Below are 24,568 nucleotides of genomic sequence, written 5' to 3'. Positions count from 1 at the left end.
GAGTATTAGGATGGTTTGGACACATGGAAAGAATGAGTGAAGAAAGACTAGTAAAAGAGGTGTGGAAGGCAGATGTGGAAGGAGTGAACATGAGGGGGCAACCTAGGACGAAATGGATGGATGGGGTAAAAAGGGCTTTGGGAAAGAGGGGAATGTCAGTTGAGGAAGGATGGGAGAGGACAGAAGACAGGGGTGAATGGAGAATGGTTGTATATGGATGATGTTGTGATGCACGAGGTGGAATGGGTGGGGGATGGGGTGAGGTAGTATGAGAAAAATTTGACACAGCCTGAAGGGATTTCTCCCCATCTTCTTTTCTGCATGAGGGGACAGAGAGGGGGGGGGGTTGCCAATTTAATAATGCAAACTTGCTGTGGATGTGCTGTGTCTTGCACTATAAGTGTGAACTAAAATCACAAACTAGTACAAACATCTTCAGCCACTTCATGTTTTGACCAATTCAAATAGCTGATCATGTCCGTTTACATAGCTTCAAGATATGGATCACATTCTTTTCCAAACTGCCGAAATCTTACAATATTGGTGATGGTATTCAGTTCCTGGCTCTGCAAGGATAGTGGGATCCTTTTGATTTTGTGTTCCACAATTGTTGTACTCCACTATGGTTCTCATCTATGGCAATCCGTCCCACATCCCAACTTCACCAATATACCTAAATCTGAACACCCTGTGGCCCAATTTGCATGGATATGGGACTACTGCATTTGTTAATTTGGTTCTGTACATTATTATCATTATTACAAGATTATTTTTATTGTATACCATTTATAGTATAGCAGAGTAAAAGTTCCTGATGTATCCAAAATTCCTAAAATACAATATAAATTTTCCTTTACAACATTTGTAAAAGCATTTGCAGGTTCATATTTGGGCCTTGCTTCTCATCAAGATTTCTTTTGCTTTACCTGGGAATCACTTTGCAGTAAATTGTGGAATGAATTTATTTCTGTTAGGCTGTTAGCTAAGGGGATATGTATGATTTCCCATGTTGTCATGTAGGGACCAACATGTACCTGCTAATGCTGGTCCTGAAAAATGGTTGGCAGAATCACCACCCTGCTGTCCATTTTCAAAATCTATCCTCCCCCCCTTTATAAATGGTTGGCAGAATCACCACCCTGCTGTCCATTATAATTTCTTATATTATTTGTTTTTGTTTTGTTATAATTTGTCTGTCTGATTTTCATTTATTATTAGTTATATGTCAATTTATGATCATTTACTATTTACCTTTTTGTTTGTTATTCAACTATACCTATGCATTTGTATTTTTTGTTATTTTTACATTATTATAGTTTTAATTTTTTATTTTTTTCGCATCCGACCTAGATATGGATCAAAAGGTCTCCTGTCGGCATGCTCCGCCTTTGTAATCCTTTGTAAAATCTATCCTCCCCCCCTTTATATGTATGTATGTATGTGTATATATATATATATGTCTCAAGTACAAACAATGGGCTCAGCCCTTTGGGTAAGCTCACTTCATTCAGATACCTTCAGCCAATCAGTCATCTCAGTTGCCACGACATCACTCTCTCAGCCAATAAGGCAGCGGAGGGGACGTGTTCCCTCGAGAGATTTCCGGTATCCAGTCGAATTTAGATAACAGGAATTCTTTTATTAGTATATAGAAGTAAAACTTATGTCATGCAGTGACAATAATTAAAAACAGTTTGGAATGCAGACAGATTTAATTCAGCACCCCCCCCCAAATCTTTTAATTGGCAACTATATTAATATACAGTGAAAGATTAAGAAATTCCCTTTCAGGTTTCTCCCATAGAGTGGAGGCAAAATTACCTAATCACTGAAATACAAAATTGCCTCACTGGCTTGTGGTGTATTTCCCAGATGTTAGGCATTAAAGTATCCTAGTAAAGATATTAGAGGGGAGGGTGTTTAGTTTAAAGGTCCAAGGGGCTATTGATAATGTAGGAAAATTTTGTCGGCAATAGCTTTAAGTGGAGCATGGTGTTAAAGTGAAAATGATGAAATACTTAAATGGATGAGGATTGCAGTACCTTCCCTTTCAGTATGAATAGGGGTGAGGGAGAGGTATGTACTATACCCTTGCAAGTGTGGAGCATGTATACCTAACCAGTTTTGTGTAGGAAGCAGTCGTTATATTGTTGGAGAAAAACGTGTAGTTATCAATTGTGGTGTCTGGATCTATGGCTGAGAGTTGTACCCTCTGATGAGTGTTACCACTGCAAACTATTCTAGTTTGGGAGCAGGCCTCTGCATTGGTCATTGGGAAATGTTGCAGAACATGAAGAGGGACTTTGTTACTTTTATTCATACTGCACTATGGGTGACCATCGGTGCCGCTTTAGCATGTGGCCTAATAATTTTTTTCTCTGGTATAGTATGTGGCCTACCTATTCAACACATCGAGGAACGCACCCAGCTCGGCAGTATATTAAGCTTGTAATTTTGAAGTAACAACAGTTCTCTATCTGTGTTTCCTTTGTCATCAGTTCAACAGAGGTACGTTTTTCAAATGTTACCATTATGTTTAACATTGTTTTTTAAAGTAAATTACTAGTTTAATCTTGTTTCTATACTCTAATAATGTTTATTTCTTTTTAGTTAACCTTACCCATTCAAAGATGTTGCTCAGAGAATTTTTTGACAATTGCTGCCAGTGATGAAGTACAATGTTTTTACAAAAAAAGGGTGTCCTACTGGAACAACATTAATGTGAGAAGTGTGATGGTCAGGTTTGGTTAGGTTAGGTTTAAATGATTTTTTTTAAAGTATCGTTTGTTTTAAATTTTCCCTGAGGTAGGACACGTACTAAACCAGTTGCAAAACGGTAGGCTACGTACTAAAGTGGCACCCATCCTGGGGGTGGCTCCCCAACCTGGTCAGGTTTGGACAAACTATGTTCAACGCAAATTTTCTATCTCTTTCACCATATAGAATGATCCTAAATTGGGTTGCTCAGTTGTGTCGGCTGCTGCCAAGCTGTGCTCCTTCCAATCTTCATACAGGGCAACCACTAGGCCTACAACTCCTGTGTTAGTTACAACTAACAACCCCATTGGTATGCACCTTTGCCAAAGGACTTAGGTTGTTGGTACAAAGAATAGAAGTTTGTGGGAGATAAATATACTGTCAGTCTTGTCAGCTCCTCACTCTAGGTGTTACCCAGAAGCACCACTTCCCAGTACATAGAATTATAGTGTAAACAAACTTACAACTTCTGCATCTAAACCGATACTCTGTGGCACAAAATCGAACTAACTATAGAGTATTCTTGTGGTTTATCCCGACTTGGTTGGGAGGCAAAATTTCACTCGCTGAATGGTAAAAACCTGTATATCACTTACAATGTTCCTGACATTACAAAACTATATGCATCAGTTGCTATACATGCACCACATACTATCTAAAGCCCAATTCTGCCGAAACAAACCTGATGGAGTGTAATACATCAGGAGGTGAAGAGAAGTGGGGGTGTCAGGTTGTAATTGGGGTGGCCAATAAAACAGAGTATGAATAAATTAGTAATTGTACAGAACTACAAAGACAATACATGTGCTCACATTGAAGACGAGACCAAGACTAACTGATGCCAAGCTTACTAAGCGCAGGAAAATATACACAATTCGTCTTAAATCTGGTAAATTGGTACCATCACCAGAAGGCAGAAAGGAAAAACAAAGGGTGCAGATGGACAAATGTCAATGAAAATGAAGGTGGGAAGATGGGCAGAGTTGCTGAATGTGGTGGTGGTTGTGGATTGATTGATTGTGGCAGTGGGAGGAACTAGGAAAATGACCGGGCTATAAGGAAAGATCAGCTACAAAGCAATGAAAATACAACAGGGTAGACAGGATGGCATTGTGGGAGGTACTGCAGATATATGGGAAAGGGGAAAGTTGCTATGGGTACTCAAAAGTTTTTACACAAGCAGCTTGTGTTTAGGTCGAGAATAGCAAGTGAGTTGTGGACGGTGAAGGTGGAGCTGCGCCAGGGTTGTGTTATGTTGCCATGTCTGTTTAATGTGTACTTGGATTAGGTGGTATGAGAGGTAGATATGAGGGTGATGTACAACTGGTGATAGTGGAGGTAAGTGGCAGGTGAGCCAGTTACAGTTTGCTTATGACACTTCACTTGTGGCTCAGTCAGAGAAGGGTCTGAGGCAGTTAATGATGGAGATTAAGAAGGTACATGATAGGAGTAAGTTGAAATTAAATGTGGGTAAAAGTAAGGCAATTAGGTATGCAATGGGCAAGCCAAAAGAGGGAGGTTAGAAGTGAATAGTTTTCAATATTCAGGGTCACATGTAGTGGGGTATGGAGGAATGGAGTGTAGCTGAACTGTAGAATGAAGTAATGGAGTAAATGTCTTGGGGGAATGAAAAGTGATACGAGAAATAGGTACCTGGAGATGCCATAAGACTGTATGAAGGAATGATTATGCCTGTGACATTACAACAGCCTTGGAATAGGAGGCAGGGGATAGACTAGCAGGAATGGATGGGATGAAGAAGCCTGAAGTAAAAGGGTGTCTGTTGAGCAGGGTTGGAAGCAGGCATGAGATGAATGAGTAGACAATAAATTGATGCGACACAAAGGAATTTTTCCTTGTCTTCTCCATTTTTGCAGGAAAGAATGAAGAGGTAAGGGTCGCAGTGAATTAAGTGGCTGGCCCTGATGTACCTCGCTGGATTGCTTCTAACCCTGGCAGTGGGTGGAGGACATGGATGATCCTTCAAAGGAACTAATGGGTGTCTAATAGGAGTGGGATGGTTGGGGGTGGGTGCATACCTTGGCTGATTACAGTAAGCCCTTGATATAATGGACAATATGGGGACAAGGGTCTCGTTATATACAAAGATCCACTATATCCATTGGAAATACTGGACAGATCCATTATATCCTGAAGTTTGTCCAGTATTAGAAATTAATATGAAAACAGTAACTCCTCAATATAATGGACGATATGGGGGTAGGGGTCTGTCAATATCCGAAGATCCATTATAACTGAGGATCCCTCACAATAACAGATTTTTGTCTGTTATAGCGAGGGTCTGTCTGGTCAGATTTTTTGTCCGTTATATTTGGTACATTGACTGTTTACTGTACCATCTTTAAACAGGGAAAGAAGCCTCTTGGAACATAGGTTTCCTCGGAGAGTTTGCCAGAGGAACTGCTACAGGGTAAGAAGAGGAATGGCAGCCTAACCAATGGACTGGACTCAATCTCTACCTTTATCTAGAGAAGAGGCCTTGAGGGACTCTCACACTTTACACAACATGTGACCTATTTTGAAGGTCTCATCAATATGATAATCATTGTTTTATTCATCTTAGATCAGGAGAGTTGGGGGGGGGGGACTGAACACCTTCCAAAAAAAAATTCACAAAAAAAGTTTATGGTTTTTCAACTTGAAACTTTCAGGTTGTTTAAAATATAGGTAAAATATATTGTGAATCCAAGAACTTGCTACGTTTTGATGTAACAGTTATGTCATAACGTTTGACGTAATCGAATACGTACATCATATTTTTTGTACTATAGACTTCTGCTTTTTCATGTCAATACTTATAGAGCCTATAAACACTTTCACGCAGTTTTTTTTTTTAATTCGCCATATGACGTGAGATATAGGTGTTGTATGTATGGTCACTTATGTCACCCCTTTTCCCCCCACTTAGATAGAGCCTGTCGCTCCGTTTTTCAAGATTACAAAGGCAGAGCATGCCGACAGGAGACCTTTGGGTCCATATCAGAAAAAAACAGGCGTAGAAATAAAGATATACCTATTTTAGACTACCAAAAGCATTTTCAGGCTGCTACAATTGGTTAAATTTTTTGGGCATATTTTTAATTGCAAATGTTTGTGGTTTTGAGATTAGAGCATTTAAAGTTTTCAGTATGGTATATCTGTTATTTGTGCAATTTTTATTATATTCACATTATTAATGTATATTGAACAAGTTGACAGTAAATATTTATATATATACATATCTACTATATATATTACATTAAAATGTATCTGTTACTCGCCAAGCAGTTCTTTTCATAATTGAGATTTTACCGGTCTAAAACCTCACTGCTGGGATGTCATCACTTTGTCAAGTCATTGCAGAGTTCTTTACTTTTACTAGTAATGAGCACCTTCTCTATGCTCAATGACAAAGCTGACCAAATGTGTTTTATTATCCTACACAGGTGCAATCCCAGCCCCGTATGTTTCTCCTTCGCCAGCTATTTTCTCTTCCTCCTTTATTTTCCTTATCTTCTCTTCATCTGGATGAAAGCACTTTGTCAGCCATGTTGTCAGGTGTGGTGGTATTTGGTGGTGGAGATGGTGTTGGCAGTGGAGGTGGTGGTGACGCACAAGGCAGTCTCTCTCCTCCAAGCATCTCGCACCTTGCCCTCCTAGCACAACTTTCATTCCACTTTTGGCCAATTATTTTCATCTTTTCTTTGGTTTTCCTCTTCATCATGATGCAGTTGACGATTGGACATCTAGTAAGTGTAGTAATGTCCAGGAAATAAGGCAAACAGTGGCACAGGAACAATATTGCCACAGTCTGAGGTGTTTATGCATCAATCTACCCTGATGTTTGATTAGTAACGTGGGCTTGAAGCATGCTGTGCACACCACACTGAAGAGGAAGTCACGCTGATGCCAGACATACAAAAATATAGCAGTTTCATGGAATTAGACAAGCAAAAACAAGACATTTATAGGTATTTAGGGCCTATTTATGAGTGCTATTTTTAATTGACATGCCTCCCGGGCCCTTTAAACTCCCTCCATTATGCTGGGAAGGAAAAAGTTGTTCATATTTTGCTTTTAGGATGTTTATATCATTCAAGTATGCACATATATAAAATTTGGTTTTAGGATGAAAAATTCATGATTCTAGGTGTTCAGTCCCCCCTTAAGCAGTGAAAATTACCTAGTTTATATCTTCCCCTTACAAGGGAGGTAGTCAAGTCAAAGTGACGTACCTCCTCCCACTGGCTTCTCCCTTCCTTACTCAACGTCCCATGCACCCCATCCATCCATATCATCCTCAGTCGCCCCCTCAAATTCACTCCCTCTACCTCTTCCTTCCACACATCTTTTACTAATCTTTCTTTACACATTCTTTCCACGTGTCCAAACCATCCCAATACATCAAGCCCATGTCATCTTTTCCACACCCAGTCTCTTCTTCACCTCATTTCTCATTATACAACCTAGTAACCCCTACCATACTTCTTACCCATCCCATCTCAAACACATTAAAACATTTCCTCACTGCTCCTCTCAGTCTTCCCACTTGGGTCATAAAAGGAGCTGACGAGTTAAACATCATACGAGGATGGAGCCTTTATTTGTACGACGTTTCGCTTATTACAGCTTTTTCGAGTACTTGAAAAAACTTTAAAGCGAAACATCGTACAAATAAAGGCTCCGTCCTCATATGGTGTTTAACTCGCCAGTCTTGTCGGCAACTGCTACTTTCATGAAAATAAAGGGAGCTAAAATGGGATGGAGTGTGGGACAAGGAATCCTGCTCTCTCTAACCCTATGGGTACATTCTGACTGACAAGAAGTCAAATACTTAATTCCACTACATTGAAAATCCTTCAGCCCTAGGGCCCTCCCACAGATCTCTAAAAGACTAAGTGTCACCCCCCTATGGGTTGCACCTCTTTTCAGGAAATAGGGGTTAATGGGTTCTTCAGCTGGACAGCTCTACTGTCCATACTGCAGGACTACCATAGGCAGATACAAGTCATTGGTTCCAATGACTATCAAGTCACATATTAATGATACTGTACATTTAGGGATACTTCCTTATGATATATTTGCAAGTTTAAGGTTCTGACAAGCATGATCAGCTCACTCTCCGTCCCAACACTGAGCACAATCACTGTGCCTAAGGCTACCTTGATCTTGTCAGAAGGCAAAGTACATACAAAGTTCAAATATTGAAATGTGTATTTTCTTATACACAATAAGAATGCTACTGGCATAACTTTGTTGAGAATATTCATGAAAATAAATAAAATGTGATACATTTGTTATAATGAATGAATTGGAGGTGCCCAAAGGCTACCAGAATGGAGGACAAATAACTGCCAAATTATCCCATACTATAAATGGTAGAATTCCAGATTCATACATTAATATTCAACATGAAACATGGTCCAGTAGCTCCTAAGCTAATGTAACGATTCAACTTAAAAAATAGTTCTTTCAAATGCAACAATGAAAAAGAATGCATTTGCACGATACTGGAATAAAACCTTATATCAATCTTATGGACAAATAGCAAACCCTTCAAGAACCGTTTGGATTGCCACTGGAGCGACTCGAAATTTAGATTTGACCCTCAGCTACACTGCCAGAGCCATAAGCCACAGTTTAAGTTTACCCTGTGAGCACAGCAAAGAGTAGTCATCTCGACTAGTCTGCATGATATGCTTAAGTATACATAGATTTACATTGATGAATTCCTGGAAAAGGCTTTCATGCCTGCGACTCCAGATCAACATTTTCGACTTGTGGCAGCGTGTGGTCGACTATCCTTGCTTTATAATCATAATCGTACTTCAATTCTTGATTAAACCAGAATTTAGCAAGTCTGACCTCAAATTGGTTAACTGATGCTGCTGTGATCGCCCACTCAGAAAACAGATTCCAATTATCACCTTTCGTGGGAAAGCATACCTCTTTTTATCCAACTACGACCCTAAACAATTACAATTTCAATATCTATGTGCCTTCCAATCCACGCCTAACATGCAATACAGTATATAATTCTTTTTACCAATTATTCATAAAAAAGTGAATATTTACACTCTTGCATTCAAGATATGCACCTACCATTGATTATTAAAAAAAAAGTAAAAATTAATTAATTGCGTTTAGAATGCGTGGCATCCCCTAAGGCTAAGGCATATATTCTAATTCTGGCAAGCATGACCTACATGCCCTCCATTATGTTAGTTTGTTACCTTTAACACCACTCCACTCTTCGTACAAGATTGTTCATATCTTAGCATAAACACTAAAATTCCAGTAAAATATTTCTTTATTATTCAATTGTTATTTAATTAAAAATTTTCCCTCAAATGGAAAAATGCATGAAATTTATATAACCATAAACATTGGGTTTACAAATTTAGAATATTCTCTGTATATAATGAAAAATACATCAAAAACACACAAAGGAGAAAGTATCAGCATTAGTACTCGACAAATATGGAAAAAATAATCTTATGGTCAATAACAAAAATTCTCAAATCATCTGCTGCTCCCCCTACAGGACAATATAAATGGTAAATATATTGTCCTGCATAATTTTAAAGTAATTCATAACCTCTTACCAAACTAATAAAGCTTATGTCTAAATCATGGATAATTTGTAGTATCAAGTATGCAACAATATTTGCAAATTTCTATTATGAAATTCGTACTTTCAATTGTTAACTTTATCTTCCTTAGCAATACCACCCCCTAATACCTGCCAACCTGTACTGTGATGCCCAATGCACATTAATCTAAGATATGCCGTTCATTCAATGAAACTTTAATCTCTCATGAACCTCTAAAACGAAGGTCGATAAATAATGGCACCTCAGGCACGATTTCGTCATCGACTAGTCGCTATGATTATCAGCTGTTGAAAACCGGCCCGAATATATCCCACTTCTCTGTCACAATGTCTACATCTATATGTAACTACTATAAATATAAAGTTACTATAATTTGATATCTTCCAAAAATCCTCACAAAGGACCCGATTTACAACTGAAATACACGCACAACTCCAACCCGACTAACCTTGTCTCCGCTCTTCTTGTGTGTACAACGTATTAAAATGGCGGAGGAGGATCAGTTTACCCTCTAGCGGTGGGAAAGAGAATGGGGGCAATGGCTACAGGCGCCAAGTTCAACTTGATAAATTGATCATATTGACTATGTATAATTATTAAATGATAACAGAATACTATATTTTTTCTAAACTTACACTTAGTATACATATAACACTAATTTTAAAGGTAGATAATGAAATTTTACATCGATCTGTCATTTTTCCAAAATAGTACGAAAATACATGATAAATTTTACAACAATTATTTAGATTACACATTAATACACCTGGTATCCTTATAGATTAACAATCAAACATTAAATTTAAGAATATTTTACAGGGTTTCCTAATAATAACGAAATTAATTTTTTAAGTAAATTCTGGAAACAATAGATACATAACATTATAAAAACTCTTGGTCTGTTGGGAGTGTCCAGCGTAAATAGTGTGAATATGCAAATGTTCCATATTACTAACTTGCGCCTTTAGTTTTGTTTCACGGACAGCCTAGTCTCTGATGGGTAACGTTTTGATATGCAACACTTACAATGGACATATCAACTCCTTGCGCTCCATTGCAAAGCAAAAAGTGGTGCTCTCCCCACTGGCCCCATATTTCTCAAGAATTACGCTTGATTTCCAGGACTTTTGATAGCCGGTTTGAAAAATGAAAATAGCAGTGGTCAAGTGTATTACACCTGTTCATGAAACATGACACGACGTAGTTAGTAGCATTACAAGCAACATTATATAACAAAGAAAACATAATAGGGTCACTTTCTTATACACATATCAAGTGTAGGATAAATTGTTTATTGCGTATTTTTCGATTTGGATTTATAAACGAATACAAAAGTCTAATACACTACTAAGTTTTCACGTTGACCAATGAATGTTCACATAACAGAAATTAACGTCTCTTACTGACCAATGGGAAGCCCGCTTACATTTTAGCCGGAGCATTTTCCGTCTGTTTCTGTAAACTTTTTTCATTTTTCTAATAATATGAGGTATGTCATGAGGTATTTATCTCCTCTCATCAATGTAACTTCGTATATAGTATTTACGAGTTTTGACAAATGAGCTGATGCTAGAGTCGTATACGATTACAACGGTTTTATTAAATAGAAAAAGACGCGTCCCCCAGCCTTCCCTAAAGCCCTCAGATTGATCAGCGCATGCGTAAACAAGACATTGCAAATGGCGGCCAATGTTATTGTTTCATGGAGGCTGTAATATTTCACGGTTATGCTTGGATTTTCCTCTATCACAGGTAAGATGGCATGGATTAACCATCAAGGAAACAAAGTACAAGAATTCAAGAGTGATAGGAACACCAAGTGATGCATTAGGACGTAAAAATAAAGCAGAAAATGAATTTTCTCAAAATGGTGTTTGGAACAAGTGACGTTGGTTTGGACTTTGCGATCTACAAAGTTTGACGTAATTTCCAAAGGATTAAGTGGCTCTAAAGTAATCGAAGTTCATAATTACAAAACCGAAATGACCTCAGATGACCAGTGTACCAACCGAACGACTGAAGAAACAACTAATAAGAGTGTAAACAGTGAAAAGGTGATGGTGAAGTGTGAGGCAGAGGAGTAAAAGGTGGAGAAGGCCTAGGATGTTCGGAAGCGCAGATCTTAAGTGCAACTCCACGGTTCTCTATGAAGCCTATGTGAAACGACTTAAAACTGCGTCATACTCCTTAGAAGTGAAATCTGTGTGTACCATCGGTTTTAGCAATGTTGTGAAGTACCCGAAATGTGTGTGACGTAGGAATTTTTTTTTATTAGGTGTCTCAGTGTCGGGGCCAGGGGATTGTGTGTGGGTCCGACAACGACGCTACAGCACTCGCCAGCTCGGACTAGCTCAAAGTTTCTACGTCAACAGTCCTGCTGTGCGGTTTAGTTAGTTTTGTATCATCTGTAGCCTGATGGTTATTGTAAGGATGTTCGTCTACTGTCTCGGGCAGACGTGAGTGATCATGGCTTTTGTGCAGACATAGCCATTTACTAGGAGGCACTCTTACCATTGACATTATTGGAAAGGGGTTGGCATTATACTCGTCGACAGCTATCATGAGCAGATGAAATAAATGATTGATACAGATTGTATCATTTAGAAAATTTGGGTAAGATGAAATGATTTTGTTTGTAGTTGTTCAGAATGGAATTTTCAAGACAATTGTTTTTGTCATCATTGACTGTCACAATGGGGTTGAAGATGAATATGGTGCCCAATTTCAGTGGTATTTAACAACATTGCATGTATAGATTTTTAGTATTGTTATTAGTACAGCAGAATTGATAGTGCTGACATGTTTGATATAAATTAGATCTATTTAATATAATTGTGCTGTCATTTTAGAACTGTGCTGCATACAATTGCCATACAGTTGGGGAAGAGGAAGAAAGATAGTGATTGTTAAATAGGATATGTTGAAATTGAATTATCATATTGCTTCAGGAAGTAATATAACATTGATTTTTAGATTACAGCATTGTGTTCAGTAATAGTGCTCTATTGTTCGATTAACTTTTGTTAAATTATGGGAAGATTAATAAGAATAGATATTATAGACTGTACTTTCAATGTAGTTTAGGGTTGTATTAGCAAGAATACTAGTTGAAAGCAAACTATGTAATTTCAAACCAACATCTAGCTGCACAATATTTCTGACATAATAATCAAAATTATTATGTTGAAGGTGCAGTTCCTCTGCTAGTCTTCTAGATTAAGCGTGTTAGTAGTTGATAGTTCCTTTTGGATGTGTATTCTTACGTGGTAGCCATACTCTTAACATCTTCTCTAGGAATGAGAACTCATACCTGTAATGATACTCTTCTCAGCTACGAGGAGCTCTTAGATAATGCTGTAGGTTCATAAATGAAAAATGTAATAGGGGGTTTATAGTGATATACTTTTGTTGTGTAGGTTAATATGTCACAAGGCTTGGTTGACAAGAGCAATTTCCCATTCTGAGGCATGATGAATGATGTTTTATCCTCAATGTATCTTCTAGTAATAAATAATATAGAGATCCTTTGAGAAGAGCTATAGTGAAATTTAGAAAAGATGACTGAATCAGACTTACAAGTAATGTTTTTGATAGTAATAATTATGATAATTCATCTATAAATGTTTTAATTAGGTGTGCTTATGACCACTCCTCCCAAGTTAGGTGCATTAATGTCTAGGTATAGCATAAGATATACATTGTTGTATCTTTGTGTCATGCATGTAATTTTCAGTGCTGATACCACATTTTTATTAATTATTTTTTCTTTTCCCAAATCCATATAGTTGATTTGTGTGGCATTTGGTTATGTCACTTGTCTTAATGTGTACATACAGAGAAACATTGCTTGCTCTACAATACATACATATATATATATATATATATATATATATATATATATATATATATATATCTTTTTGTGTTTTTGCATCCACAATTCCATTTGGTTATGAAGCAGACATGGAAATGAGTTGAGGTTTGGGATTTAAGATTGTTTAGCTTCATTGCTGCCATTCATTGAATAGAGTTTTGACCCTCTTTTGCTGACAGGAGAGGAAATTGTCAGCTTTTAGCTTTTGTGTACATATATACACACACTAAAAGCCCTTTCCACCATAAAAGGCACACACCCAGTTCGTATACATCAAAATTAATACAATGTGCATTCCTTCTTGTCCACCACAACCTCCTCCTCCTCCTCCTCTTCCTATTTGTCTTGCTCCACAACATCCTCTTCCTCCTCCTTCTCCTCCTCTTCCTCCTCCTCCTCCTCCTCCTGGTCTTCCTTCACCCTTGTCTAGTTCTTTTCTTTAAACTCTGTTTTCACTTTCTTTTTGTGAGTTGGATAAAGTAATGGATGGTTTTATTCTGGTTCTTTTCTTTGGGTTTCTATTAATACAGTATAAACGTTGAAAAAAGATTATTCAGATCACACAAACTATAGATTGTGGACTTAGCTATTGCTAGTTAGCAACAAATTTACCACAATTTTACTGCTTTTGTGTCAGCTGCCTGGTGTTATTTGTCACCAACCTACTTGGTGTCCTTAGGGGTGAGGTTGTTAAATCTCCGATTAAGCAGATAAACCAAAATTAATTAATAGAAAAAAAATTATTTGTTAATGAATAAGCAAGGCCATTCCACCCCCTTCATTGCCAAGAGGGAGTGTCATAATTGTGAATAAAATTGCTTAGCAATAGCTTCTTTTTGTTTTAGGAAATACCATAAAGATGAGTGGAATAACCTGGCAGTAGTAAATATTAATAGGAGAGTGCCAATTGGTGTAGAAGTGGTTTACAAAATCACTTTGTGATAGATTAATTTGGATTCCTTATTTGAAGGTTAAGCACGTCCATTTGCCCCAGATACATAACACAGATGACATTATGTTATCTTCTGCTATGTCTACTTTTCTATCGTGTAAAAGTAGTTGCTACCTCAAAGCTCAGACTGGAAACCTTCAGTAGTGGTCCCTATTCCCTCTGATAGATCTATCTGGAAAGATACATTGTATTGTTGTTAGTGTTGTATTAGTGTAGGGCAGTCTGTCACATCCTAACAGTACCAGGAGAAGGTGGGGCCAGCTGGTGGGGGTCAGGTCTCATTGTGTGAAAAAAATGGAGGAAATACAAGTGAAGTGGGACTTGGTCTCAGTCTCCAAGTCAGGAAACTTGAGTGTCAGTTCTACAGGTCTTCACTACTAAGTGGAGATGAAGATGTAATTAGTTAACATATGTTTTGTGAGCCATTTTGGTTGCTGCTCTATTATTAGTATTTAAGTTTCTGTATCAAGACTATACTACTGTGACAATCTCTCAGTTTTTATGAGTTGGGATCAAATCTTGTCCATGCATTAGAAAAAAAAATTGTTTCCTTTGCAATAATCTGGATTTTTTTTCAATAACAAATTATTATCAACACTTCTAAGTCTTTTACCTTGGTTTTATAACTGCTTCATTTCCCATGTCCATTACCTTGTAGTGTCCACATTGAAATTAATTTGATTTATTTAGCTCTATTATTGTATCCATTTTAGATGTAATTATTACAATTTCATACACATTTTAGTTAGTTTTCCTCATAATCTTGCATCATTAACAAAGAGGTTGCTACAGCTGTTCCATCCATCATATCATTGATGTAGATTAACTTATCCTCATCCTCATTTCTCTTGTTTCATTATTTATTTATTTGATATCACTTTTCCCTCTCTCCTCTCTCCCTTCCCCACTTTAGCAAGAGAGTCCTTCAATTTGTCCAGAAGACTATCTTTAGATATAACCAATTACCCTAATTTACTTACTAGTCTTTTATGAGATGACTTGTCTTAAGCTTTCTCCAGATCCAGACTTTGAAGAGTCAATCCACTAGTCTTTACTCTACATTGATTATTCTGTAGATCTCAATGACTTTGAAACACATGCCAAAATCTTCCTCTTTCTAATATTTTGTCCATTAGTTCTTCCAATTACCTTAGACATTTTAGTGAAAGCCACTTGCCCATAACTCAAGGGTTCTGCTTTACTTCCTCATTTATAAATTGAGAACACAAGGGAATGTGTTTTTTGTTTTACCAATGAACATATAATTGAGAGATCAGTGATGAGTACTGGCAAGGTGTTCCTACAAGATAGATGTCATAGAAAATCATCTCCCTGCTGTCCACCTTCAAAACCTATCAACACCCTCCCTTCTGTCGGGAGGTGCACCCTAATGGGGCTGACACTTGCTCTCAGACCAGGCTCATTGCCTCTTATCAGTTTTGACTGTACTTTCTCCACCTTTTCACAAAGACTTGTCATTTGGTGACTGTTCCCCTTCTGCTACTACTGTAAGGTGGTGCTGTGGAAATGTCCCACACTTATGCAATGCTGCTGTTCCTAAGTCATTGAAACTTGAGGTAACCATTATTATTGTTGACATACCATTGGGTCAACAATCCTATCCAACAGTTGTTCTTTACATTCTTATGGTAGTTTTCAGTTATGGGTGTGTATGTGGAAATGTCCCACACTTATGCAATGCTGCTGTTCCTAAGTCATTGAAACTTGAGGTAACCATTATTATTGTTGACATACCATTGGGTCAACAATCCTATCCAGCACTTGAGGTAACCATTATTATTGTTGACATACCATTGGGTCAACAATCCTATCCAGCAGTTGTTCTTTACATTCTTATGGTAGTTCTCAGTTATGGGTGTGTGTGTGTTTATGTATATATATATATATATATATATATATATATATATATACATATATATATATATATATATATATATATATATATATATATATATATATATATATATATATATATACATCAAGTGCATAGTACAAAGGATGGTGATGTTGAATGTTGGAAGTGGGGAATTCAATATTTGGGGTTGTATGTGATGGTAAATAGAGGAGTGGAAGTGGAGGTGAAAAATAAAATAATCAAGTAAATGTTTAGGTGAAATGAAAAGTGTTATGACAAGTACCAGTAGGTATATAGGGATGAATGTATAGAGGAAGAGTTACATGAAGGAGTTATTCTATGGTGCTTTTTGGAGTACCAGGTAGGGACTTTGAATGTAAGGGAGACAGAGAAGATTGAATATGTTTGAGAAATATTGTGTCACAAGAATGGATATAATGAAAAAAAGTGGAGGTGAGACCAAGAATGGGCCGAGTGTAACTGTCAGATTGAGCGCTGAGGTGATTGGGCAAATGGAGAGAATGATTGTACAAAGCAGAAGTTGATGGAGTGAGCATGAGAGGAAGATTGAAAATGACGTATGGATGGTGTGAGCGGGTTTTTCTGGCTTTGAATACACATGAAATATCTCAAAGGAGATTGGCAGGAAACTGAATGGATGAATGGTTGTTCTCATCAGCTTCATGGATTTTTGAATGGATGAGGAGGGGGTTACTGTGAGAGTAAACTAACATTCGCTGTTATACTCTGCTGTGCAAAAGTTGTGTCTCCCAACATTATTTTTTATTAAAGTTGTATGACAGAGTAGGGCAATGGTACCTCACGGTGGCTGAATGTATTTTGTGTATGATGTAGGTGTGTGCTTTGGTTTGGGGGGGGGTGACATAAGAAGGGACCTTCAGTTTTACTATTGTTTCTTTGTTCTTTTATTTGCTGTTCCACAATTTCTTTTAATTTAGCTTGTTCCTCTTGCTCCCTCTACTATTTGTTACTCAGTGATGTGGTTGGTGTTTCTCCCACTCCTCTTTGATGTATTGTCATCATTCACATAGAATTTGTTCATTATCTTTAGATTCTCTGTTGATTCTTCATTATGCTTTAATTGTTTAGTCTCACATTTTTCTATTTATATTGAGCTTATTAATCTCTAGTTTGTTCTTCAATACTCCGATTCTCCATTTGGGTTTTAAATTTCTCCTTCAGAATTTCTAAATCTAACCTTTCCTTTTAAATTTGGTAGGCCGTGCATGAATTCCATTAACTTGATCATATCAGATTTTGATGGCCAGTTTGCTAGTTTACTCTCCAATTTTCACATACAGATTTAGAAAAATATATTTCTTGGGAAAGTAGCCTGTGTTTATTGTTTACCATGTGCATTGTTTGCCTACCATTAGTCACCAATTTGCAGGCTTTCCTTTTAACTTTGAATTTTCTGCTGCTGGTATGTGTTTCAACAGCAGTTTTGTACTTCCTCGTGCATCATTGTCAATTTCCCTCGTGTCTAAAACTGTGTGTGTGTGTTTACCTATTTGTAGTGTACAGGGAAAGAGTAATGTTTGTGGGGTCCTTCAGATTAATGTCTTTTCAACTTGGGCTATACCTCCTTATTCTGCAATTATTGACTAGATTTGAGTTCATGTATGGTTCCAGCATGGGTTGTATCACATTGTAAGTTAATTCAGTCATATTTATGGAAAACTCTTTCTTCACATCCTTCAGATTTTTTTTTTTTTTTTTTTTCTCTCCTTCCTATAATTTGTTCTCAAAACATCGTCAAGCTCTCCTATGCCAATTTAGGATATCTCTATTGTTGTATTCTACCAATTTTAGCAACTTGAACACGATGAACCAGTCTTCTCTTTCTCTTAAATCTTTTAATGTTGGCAGATCTAATGCATTTAGTCTTTTCCCAGGCTTAGAATCAGCTTGGTTGCTGCCCTTTGTGTAGAAACTTTACCACTGATGCATATCCAATCTTGGTGAACTAGGATTTCTATTAGCTTTCTCATCTCTTCATCTATATAGTGAAAAGTTGTATATGTGTGTGTATACTCTATCGCTCTCTCTCTCTTTTTCATTGTCTTCCTCTTTCATTCCTCTTTCTATCCACTTTCACACTCTCCTACCTCTTTGTTTTATTTCCATATCTCTCTCTCTCTCTCTCTCTCTCTCTCTCTCTCTCTCTCTCTCTCTCTCTCTCTCTCTCTCTCTCTCTCTCTCTCTCTCTCTCTCTCTCTCTCTCTCTCTCTCTTTCTTGTTCTCTCTCTCTCTCTCTCTCTCTCTCTCTCTCTCTCTCTCTCTCTCTCTCTCTCTCTCTCTCTCTCTCTCTCTCTCTCTCTCTCTCTCTCTCTCTCTCTCTCTCTCTCTCTCTCTCTCTCTCTCTCTCTCTCTCTCTCTCTCTCTCTCTCTATCTCTCTCTCTCTCTCTCTCTCTCTCCCTCTCTCTCTCTCTCTCTCTCTCTCTCTCTCTCTCTCTCTCTCTCTCTCTCTCTCTCTCTCTCTCTCTCTCTCTCTCTCTCTCTCTCTCATGTATACCTTTTTTCCTATGTCTCACTCTGGATATGTGTCTCTCATATGGTATAATATTGTGAGAGTATTAACAACCCAATGGACCAGTTATACAAAATTCTTATAGTAGGGAATCAGTCACCTCATAAAATGTATTTCTGATAGTTTGCAACTTTTAATACTCCTCTTTTGTATTCTGTAACTTGTTTACCACCTTTGTGACTCAACCTGTTTGTGTAATATTGTTCCCAAGGATAGAAGCACTGGATTTGCAGAATGTGATACTAGATTTTCTTTCCTTTTTACATTCTTTTAACTAAGTCCCTCATTCTACTATCTCTTCCTTAATATCTCGTTTTTACTGCCTCCAGAACTCGACCTCTCCAAAGATAGAAACTGTATTTTGGCGATGAAGTACAGTCACTCCCTCCTCCTCGTTCCTTCCCTTCCCCCCTTTCCATCTTTCTTCATATATATACACACATTCTCTCTCTCTCTCTCTCTCTCTCTCTCTCTCTCTCTCTCTCTCTCTCTCTCTCTCTCTCTCTCTCTCTCTCTCTCTCTCTCTCTCTCTCTCTCTCTCTCTCTCTCTCTCTCTCTCTCTCTCTCTCTCTCTCTCTCTCTCTCTCTCTCTCTCTCTCTCTCTCTCTCTCTCTCTCTCTCTCTCTCTCTCTCTCTCTCTCTCTCTCTCTCTCTCTCTCTCTCTCTCTCTCTCTCTCTCTCTCTCTCTCTCTCTCTCTCTCTCTCTCTCTCTCTCTCTCTCTCTCTCTCTCTCTCTCTCTCTCTCTCTCTCTCTCTCTCTCTCTCTCTCTCTTTTTCCTTTCTGCTCCTCTCACTTTATATCTCTATCTCTTATCTCACTCTATATCTCTCTTACCTTCTCTCTCCTCACCTTTATGTAATTGATTCTATAGATGAACTGGTGCACTTTAAATGTTGAACTCAGGCAAACTGTATATTCACTGCTCACATCTAAAGCAAGCAGGGTGCACATTCAGACATTTAAGATAAAACAATATTTTATTCATTTATATTTATTCAAAATTGATTAATATTTGCACATTCCACCTACCAAAAAGCATTGCCTGTTCTTATTAATCATGACTTACTGGAGAGGTTACATAAAATAATTTGGCAGTAAGCAGGATAAAGGAATGTGTGACTTAATATGAAAGGGATTAATGAGATTGGATTCCACATAAATATGGAAGTGTTCATGTGGATCTGAATAATTAAACTGGTGACAGCTCAAATAAGTTTCACTTTATGGAAGGGATTAATTGAGGTTGGTGTAGCACCTTTGCTACTGAAGGAGTCTTGTGCTGAATAAGTCTGATGGAAGTCAGAACAAAGGACATTGGAAATTATTGTATTTTGTTGCCAGTGTCAGTGCTTCAGCCTTTGGCAAGAATATTGTTCCAAAGAAATGGACCCATGGAGGTGGTAAAGGAGTTTTAAGGAGGGATAGTGGAAGTTCAGTGGTTATAGTTTTTTTCTGAGTGGAGATTTGTTTCCAATAGTCCATTCATAAAAGAATGATGTATGACTGGTCTGTAGGGGTGTTCTTTACAGACCTTGACAGTCAATACCTCTAGCAGCACCAGAATAAAACATTTTATTCTTCTCTGTCCAACAAGTGGCCTTATTTTGTTTGTCCAGCAAAATAGATGGGAGAGAATTATCTCCTTGACCATTTTCAAAGCCTGTCACTTTCCTCACCTCAATCTGGAGGTGTGGTCTTGAGGGGCTGACAATCTGTCTGGGTGCCCCAAGATCTCTCACTAGTGACTTTAGCAAAAGATAGGAGTGAATGGAGAGTGGTTGTAAATGGATGAAGAAAGGATGTGGCCAGTAGGGGTATTCTAGTTTAGTCGTTAAAAAAAATTTCAGATTGGTGTGGGAGGGGGTAACCCCATAAAATGAAGTGGTGGGGGTAAACCAGCTCTGGCTTTTGGGTCTTATAGTGGAAGTACTTAGTCTTGCTGCATTAACTTTGACCCAAAGAGTGTGGAGGGGGCAGGGATGTCCCTTCATCCATGGGATGCTAAAATGATACAGGTGATGAAGGTGTTTTGGATGGGTGTATGCATGGACATCTACTCCCTTATGAGAGGGAGAAAAGCCCATATATATGGGCAAAATTGCTACTTTTAAAGTTGGAATTTCAAGCCTTGTTTAGGAAAGAAAGATAATGGAAAGAATTTCAAAGGGTTTCTACAGTACTTTCTCATAGCTGGTATATATTTTTGTGCATCATTGTTGTGGCTGGACACTTGGGGATGATTTAGTTGCCTTGAATAGTGTGCTGGTTAGTTCCTCTGGGTATATCCCTCATTTGTTATTGTGTTGCTGCTGTAGGGAACAACTCTTGGCTTCACATTTCACACACACCTGAGTGTCTCTTTACACAATAGACAAATAAGAAACTGTATGCCATGCATAGAGGCATATTATGTGCTCCATCATTTCAGTGCAGTATATATATAGGGGGAAAGTATTTTGATGATATAAAGTCAACAGTAATAGTGGAGTTTAACTTGGATTGCATGTACATGACAAAAGTATAATCATCTCGTATTATTAAACTTTGATATTTGCAATTATTCAATTTTTAATAAAAATTAGTAGTAAAACAATGACAATAACTAGTAGGTAGTAACATTAATCTGTAGTACATTGATATAAAGGGTGCTTGGTGATTGAACAAATAAAGATGGATTTAGACATTGTTCATATAATTACTGGCGTCTTTCAAAGAGGAACGATGTTTTCCACTTGAATATACTGATAGTTCTATTCAAAAATTAAGGTTGCTTTGTATTGGAATATAACTAGATAACTAGTGAGGTAAACCATGAAAGGATAGTAACAATTACTGAAGTAGTGTTGGGAAAAGGTTGAATGCTTTTGACAAATGACAAGTTGATAGCTGTTGCATATTTCCTAAATTTAATACATACATATACCAAATGCTTTTTCCTTCTTACAAGGGAGGTAGCCAAAAAACAAAGGCATAGAAACCACTCCCACCCATTCCATCCCCTTTACCCTGTTCCCTCCCTCCTGTCTTGGCACCTCCTGGATGGCAGGTCATCCCTGCATCTTGTCCACTGCCCTGGGTCAGAAGCAGTGTTGCAAGACACAGCACATCCACAGCAAGGCCACTTCATTAAATTGGCAACCTCCTCTCCGTCACCTTCATGCAGAAAAGGAGAAGACTGGGAGAAATCCCACTGGGCTGCATCAATTTATTTTTCATACATACTCCCTCACTCCCCATCCCCCACCCTCCCCCTCATGCATCACAGCATCATCCATACACAACCCTTCTCCATTCACCCTTATCTTCTGTCCTCTCCTGTCCTTCCACAACAGACATTCCCCTCTTTCTCAATGCCTAGGTCGACCTCTCATGTTCACTCCCACTCTGTCTTCCACACCTCTTTTACCTGTCTTTCTTCACTCATTCATTCCATGTGTCCAGACCATCCCAATACTCTTTCATCAACCCTCTCTCCCAACTCCCTTCACACCACAGTTCTCCTCACCTCCTCGTTTTTCACTCAATCCAGCTCAGTAACCCCTATCATACTTCTCAGGCACCTCATCTCAAATACATTCAAACTCCTCCTCTCTTCCCATATGTTCCATGTTTCTGCCCCATACAGTGCTGTTGGCACAATCACTACTTCATACAATCTCCTCTCAGGATCCATTCCCAAATGTCTATTTCTCATTACACTACTTATACTGTATTACTGTAAATATTAAAGTTAGTTTAGTATAAAATTAACTTTAATATTTACAGTAATACAGTATAGTTTTAAAATAATAAATTTAATCTTTTGCTTCGCTTCCCTTACCACTTTCAGCTGGTGACATAGAAATGTAGGCAGCAGCCTAAAAATATTTCCTAGAAATAGATGGAAGGGTCCAAGGACTGTTGCCAGCCACTGTGGGGCTGTGGGTTTTCCGCCGGTGAAACTCGATGGGAGTGGTTTCTATGCCTTGTCTTTTGGCTAGCTCCTGTGAAGGGGGAAAAAGCCTGTTGTATATGTATGTATGAAACTCAAGGAAAATTTTTGATTTAATTCATTGAAAGACAGAACACCTAGTACTAGATTCACTCACTTCAGACAACAACAGAAGGTCTCAACTGAGTGATGGGCTGAACTAGTACCTGTAGCTGATTTCTGGGGGGTGGCCCATATCTTATGCTAGAAAGAACTAGTACAACAGATTATGATAAACAAAGAAATAACATTTAGTTTCTTTAAACACCAATTTCTTTATCTTAATTTGTGTATTTATTTTTACTATTTTGACTGACCTGATATCTTCAATTGTGGCCTTCCAAACTAAGGAAAACATGTTAGAGCTATTAACAACTAATAGCCATAAGAATTTATATCACATATTTGAATATATATTAATATTGATTTTACTTGTTGCTTAATAGTGAATTTTTTAAGATTACCCTCACTTATGAAAGTATTGTAATGTGTAGTGCCACATTATTCAGATGACATCATGTCATCATTAATAAGTGCAGTAAAATATTTATTTGCCTTTTTGATCGTCAGCTGAATAAGATCTTGAAGTTTTCAAGTCCTTTTTGGTTTGTAAATGGTATATTTCTTATAAAAGCTACATGACGGAAACTTGACAAAAGTTATATTTGTTGACAGTAACAACACTTCTACCCTTGGGGACAATATTGCACTGAAGAGGTCATAGAGGTGGTACAACGAAGTTTTTAGAAAGGTTAGATTTTTTCTTTTATATTATTAGTTTATTTTTTCTTTTATTTATTCGTTATTAGTATTATTTTTCCTTTCCTTATTACACACCCAGGGGTGGGATCAAGGAAGGTAATTGTGTATTCCACATGTTTTCTTCCTAGGTTAGATATTATACAACATAAAGGAAGGAACTAGAACAAGATTAAAATTTGTGAAAATGAATTTACTAGTACAACACAGACAATAGTTTGCTATTTCTTCCTAGAGATTATATTATATGGGAGTGCCTGGGAACCGTTACTTCTTGCTTTGGGGCTCCGGATGATTATATTATATAGGAGTGCCCATGAGCCACTTATTTTTTGCTTTGGTGCCCTGGATAATGCCTTTGATGAAACCATAGGCAACATCTATCATTATTCACTCCATAGTATTGCTCCTTGTAGTATAATATTGCGTAGTCTGTTGGTCTTCAAGAGAAGTTGGTTCTGATGCATTCAGCATTCTCTGCCAGCGAGTTTGTCAACTCTTTCATGTTATTGTGCATGTATTTACCTAATTGAATTATATAGGATAGATGTGTGTAGTTCCATCCCTGCTTTCTCTTTGGTGATTTCTGACCTTAGTGTGCCCCATCTTGTTTGATGCTACCATACCTTTATCCATATTACTCCATGAATCAGTGTTCCTATACAAAAAACTATTTTGCAATGGCTTTTGAACATCTTTTCTTTTTAATTTCATCTAATGGCCTCGGATTTTACTTTGTGCTCCCACACTAAGTGGTCTTTGTCAAGTGTATCCACACCTTTCACGACTCAAAACACTACTATTAAATGACATCAACAAAATATTCAGTCTTGGTTTGTATGTTTATCAGCAAGATCAGGAATAATTTTAGATGTTGATCTGGATGTATTTATTTATTGATTTTTTTTTCTCTCGTATCTTTTTTGGGCCAACCATCACTGCAGTGTACTTCAGTTTAGGGCAAATCAGATTTTTGGTAACTTTTATTGTCATGTTTTGTTAAAGCAGTAGATTGCTACTACTTTATTATGCTCTTGAATATGTAACAAGTCTCCTTGAATGTCTTTTTGGTATATGTTTACAGTGACAAGTTTTTCATATTTATCACTCCAAGTCTCTCACGTCCTTTGCTTTTGTAATTATATCATTACCAACTATCTACCTCTGATTTGTCTTTTGTGACTAGAGACTGATCAAAAGCCTAGGATAGCTATTA

General features: G+C 37.6%; 2 protein-coding genes across 12 annotated transcripts in view; one reads left to right on the top strand and one right to left on the bottom strand.

Annotated features, from left to right (window-relative positions):
- The window catches only part of LOC143018630 (cytochrome c oxidase subunit 6C-1-like), a 23,875-nt gene extending 13,932 nt beyond the window's left edge, over window positions 1–9,943 (bottom strand). The window contains exon 1 of one of the 4 annotated variants that reach the window (XM_076174175.1): window positions 9,820–9,943. Coding sequence is in view for 1 of the 4 variants with exons in the window: in XM_076174174.1 (XP_076030289.1) it covers window positions 9,508–9,532 (25 nt within the window). In the remaining 3 variants the exon portion in view is untranslated. Of the gene's footprint in view, window positions 1–1,502; window positions 1,594–9,507; window positions 9,548–9,819 lie in introns of those variants that run through there. The other 3 variants (XM_076174174.1, XM_076174176.1, XM_076174177.1) reach the window with 3 other exon arrangements.
- A 1,088-nt stretch (window positions 9,944–11,031) lies between these two features.
- The window catches only part of LOC143018629 (uncharacterized), a 106,237-nt gene continuing 92,700 nt past the window's right edge, over window positions 11,032–24,568 (top strand). For 4 of the 8 annotated variants that reach the window (XR_012965767.1, XM_076174169.1, XM_076174168.1 and 1 more), the window contains exon 1: window positions 11,037–11,123. Coding sequence is in view for 3 of the 8 variants with exons in the window: in XM_076174169.1 (XP_076030284.1) it covers window positions 11,099–11,123 (25 nt within the window). In the remaining 5 variants the exon portion in view is untranslated. Of the gene's footprint in view, window positions 11,985–23,268; window positions 23,345–24,568 lie in introns of all 8 variants that reach the window. The other 4 variants (XM_076174172.1, XM_076174173.1, XM_076174171.1 and 1 more) reach the window with 4 other exon arrangements.

The sequence above is a fragment of the Oratosquilla oratoria genome, chromosome 35 (assembly GCF_046742065.1).
Source record: "Oratosquilla oratoria isolate Oo_2021 chromosome 35, ASM4674206v1, whole genome shotgun sequence".
Lineage (NCBI taxonomy): Eukaryota > Metazoa > Arthropoda > Malacostraca > Stomatopoda > Squillidae > Oratosquilla > Oratosquilla oratoria.
Note: the sequence above shows the minus strand (reverse complement) of the source record. Positions and strands in the feature narration are given on the sequence as shown.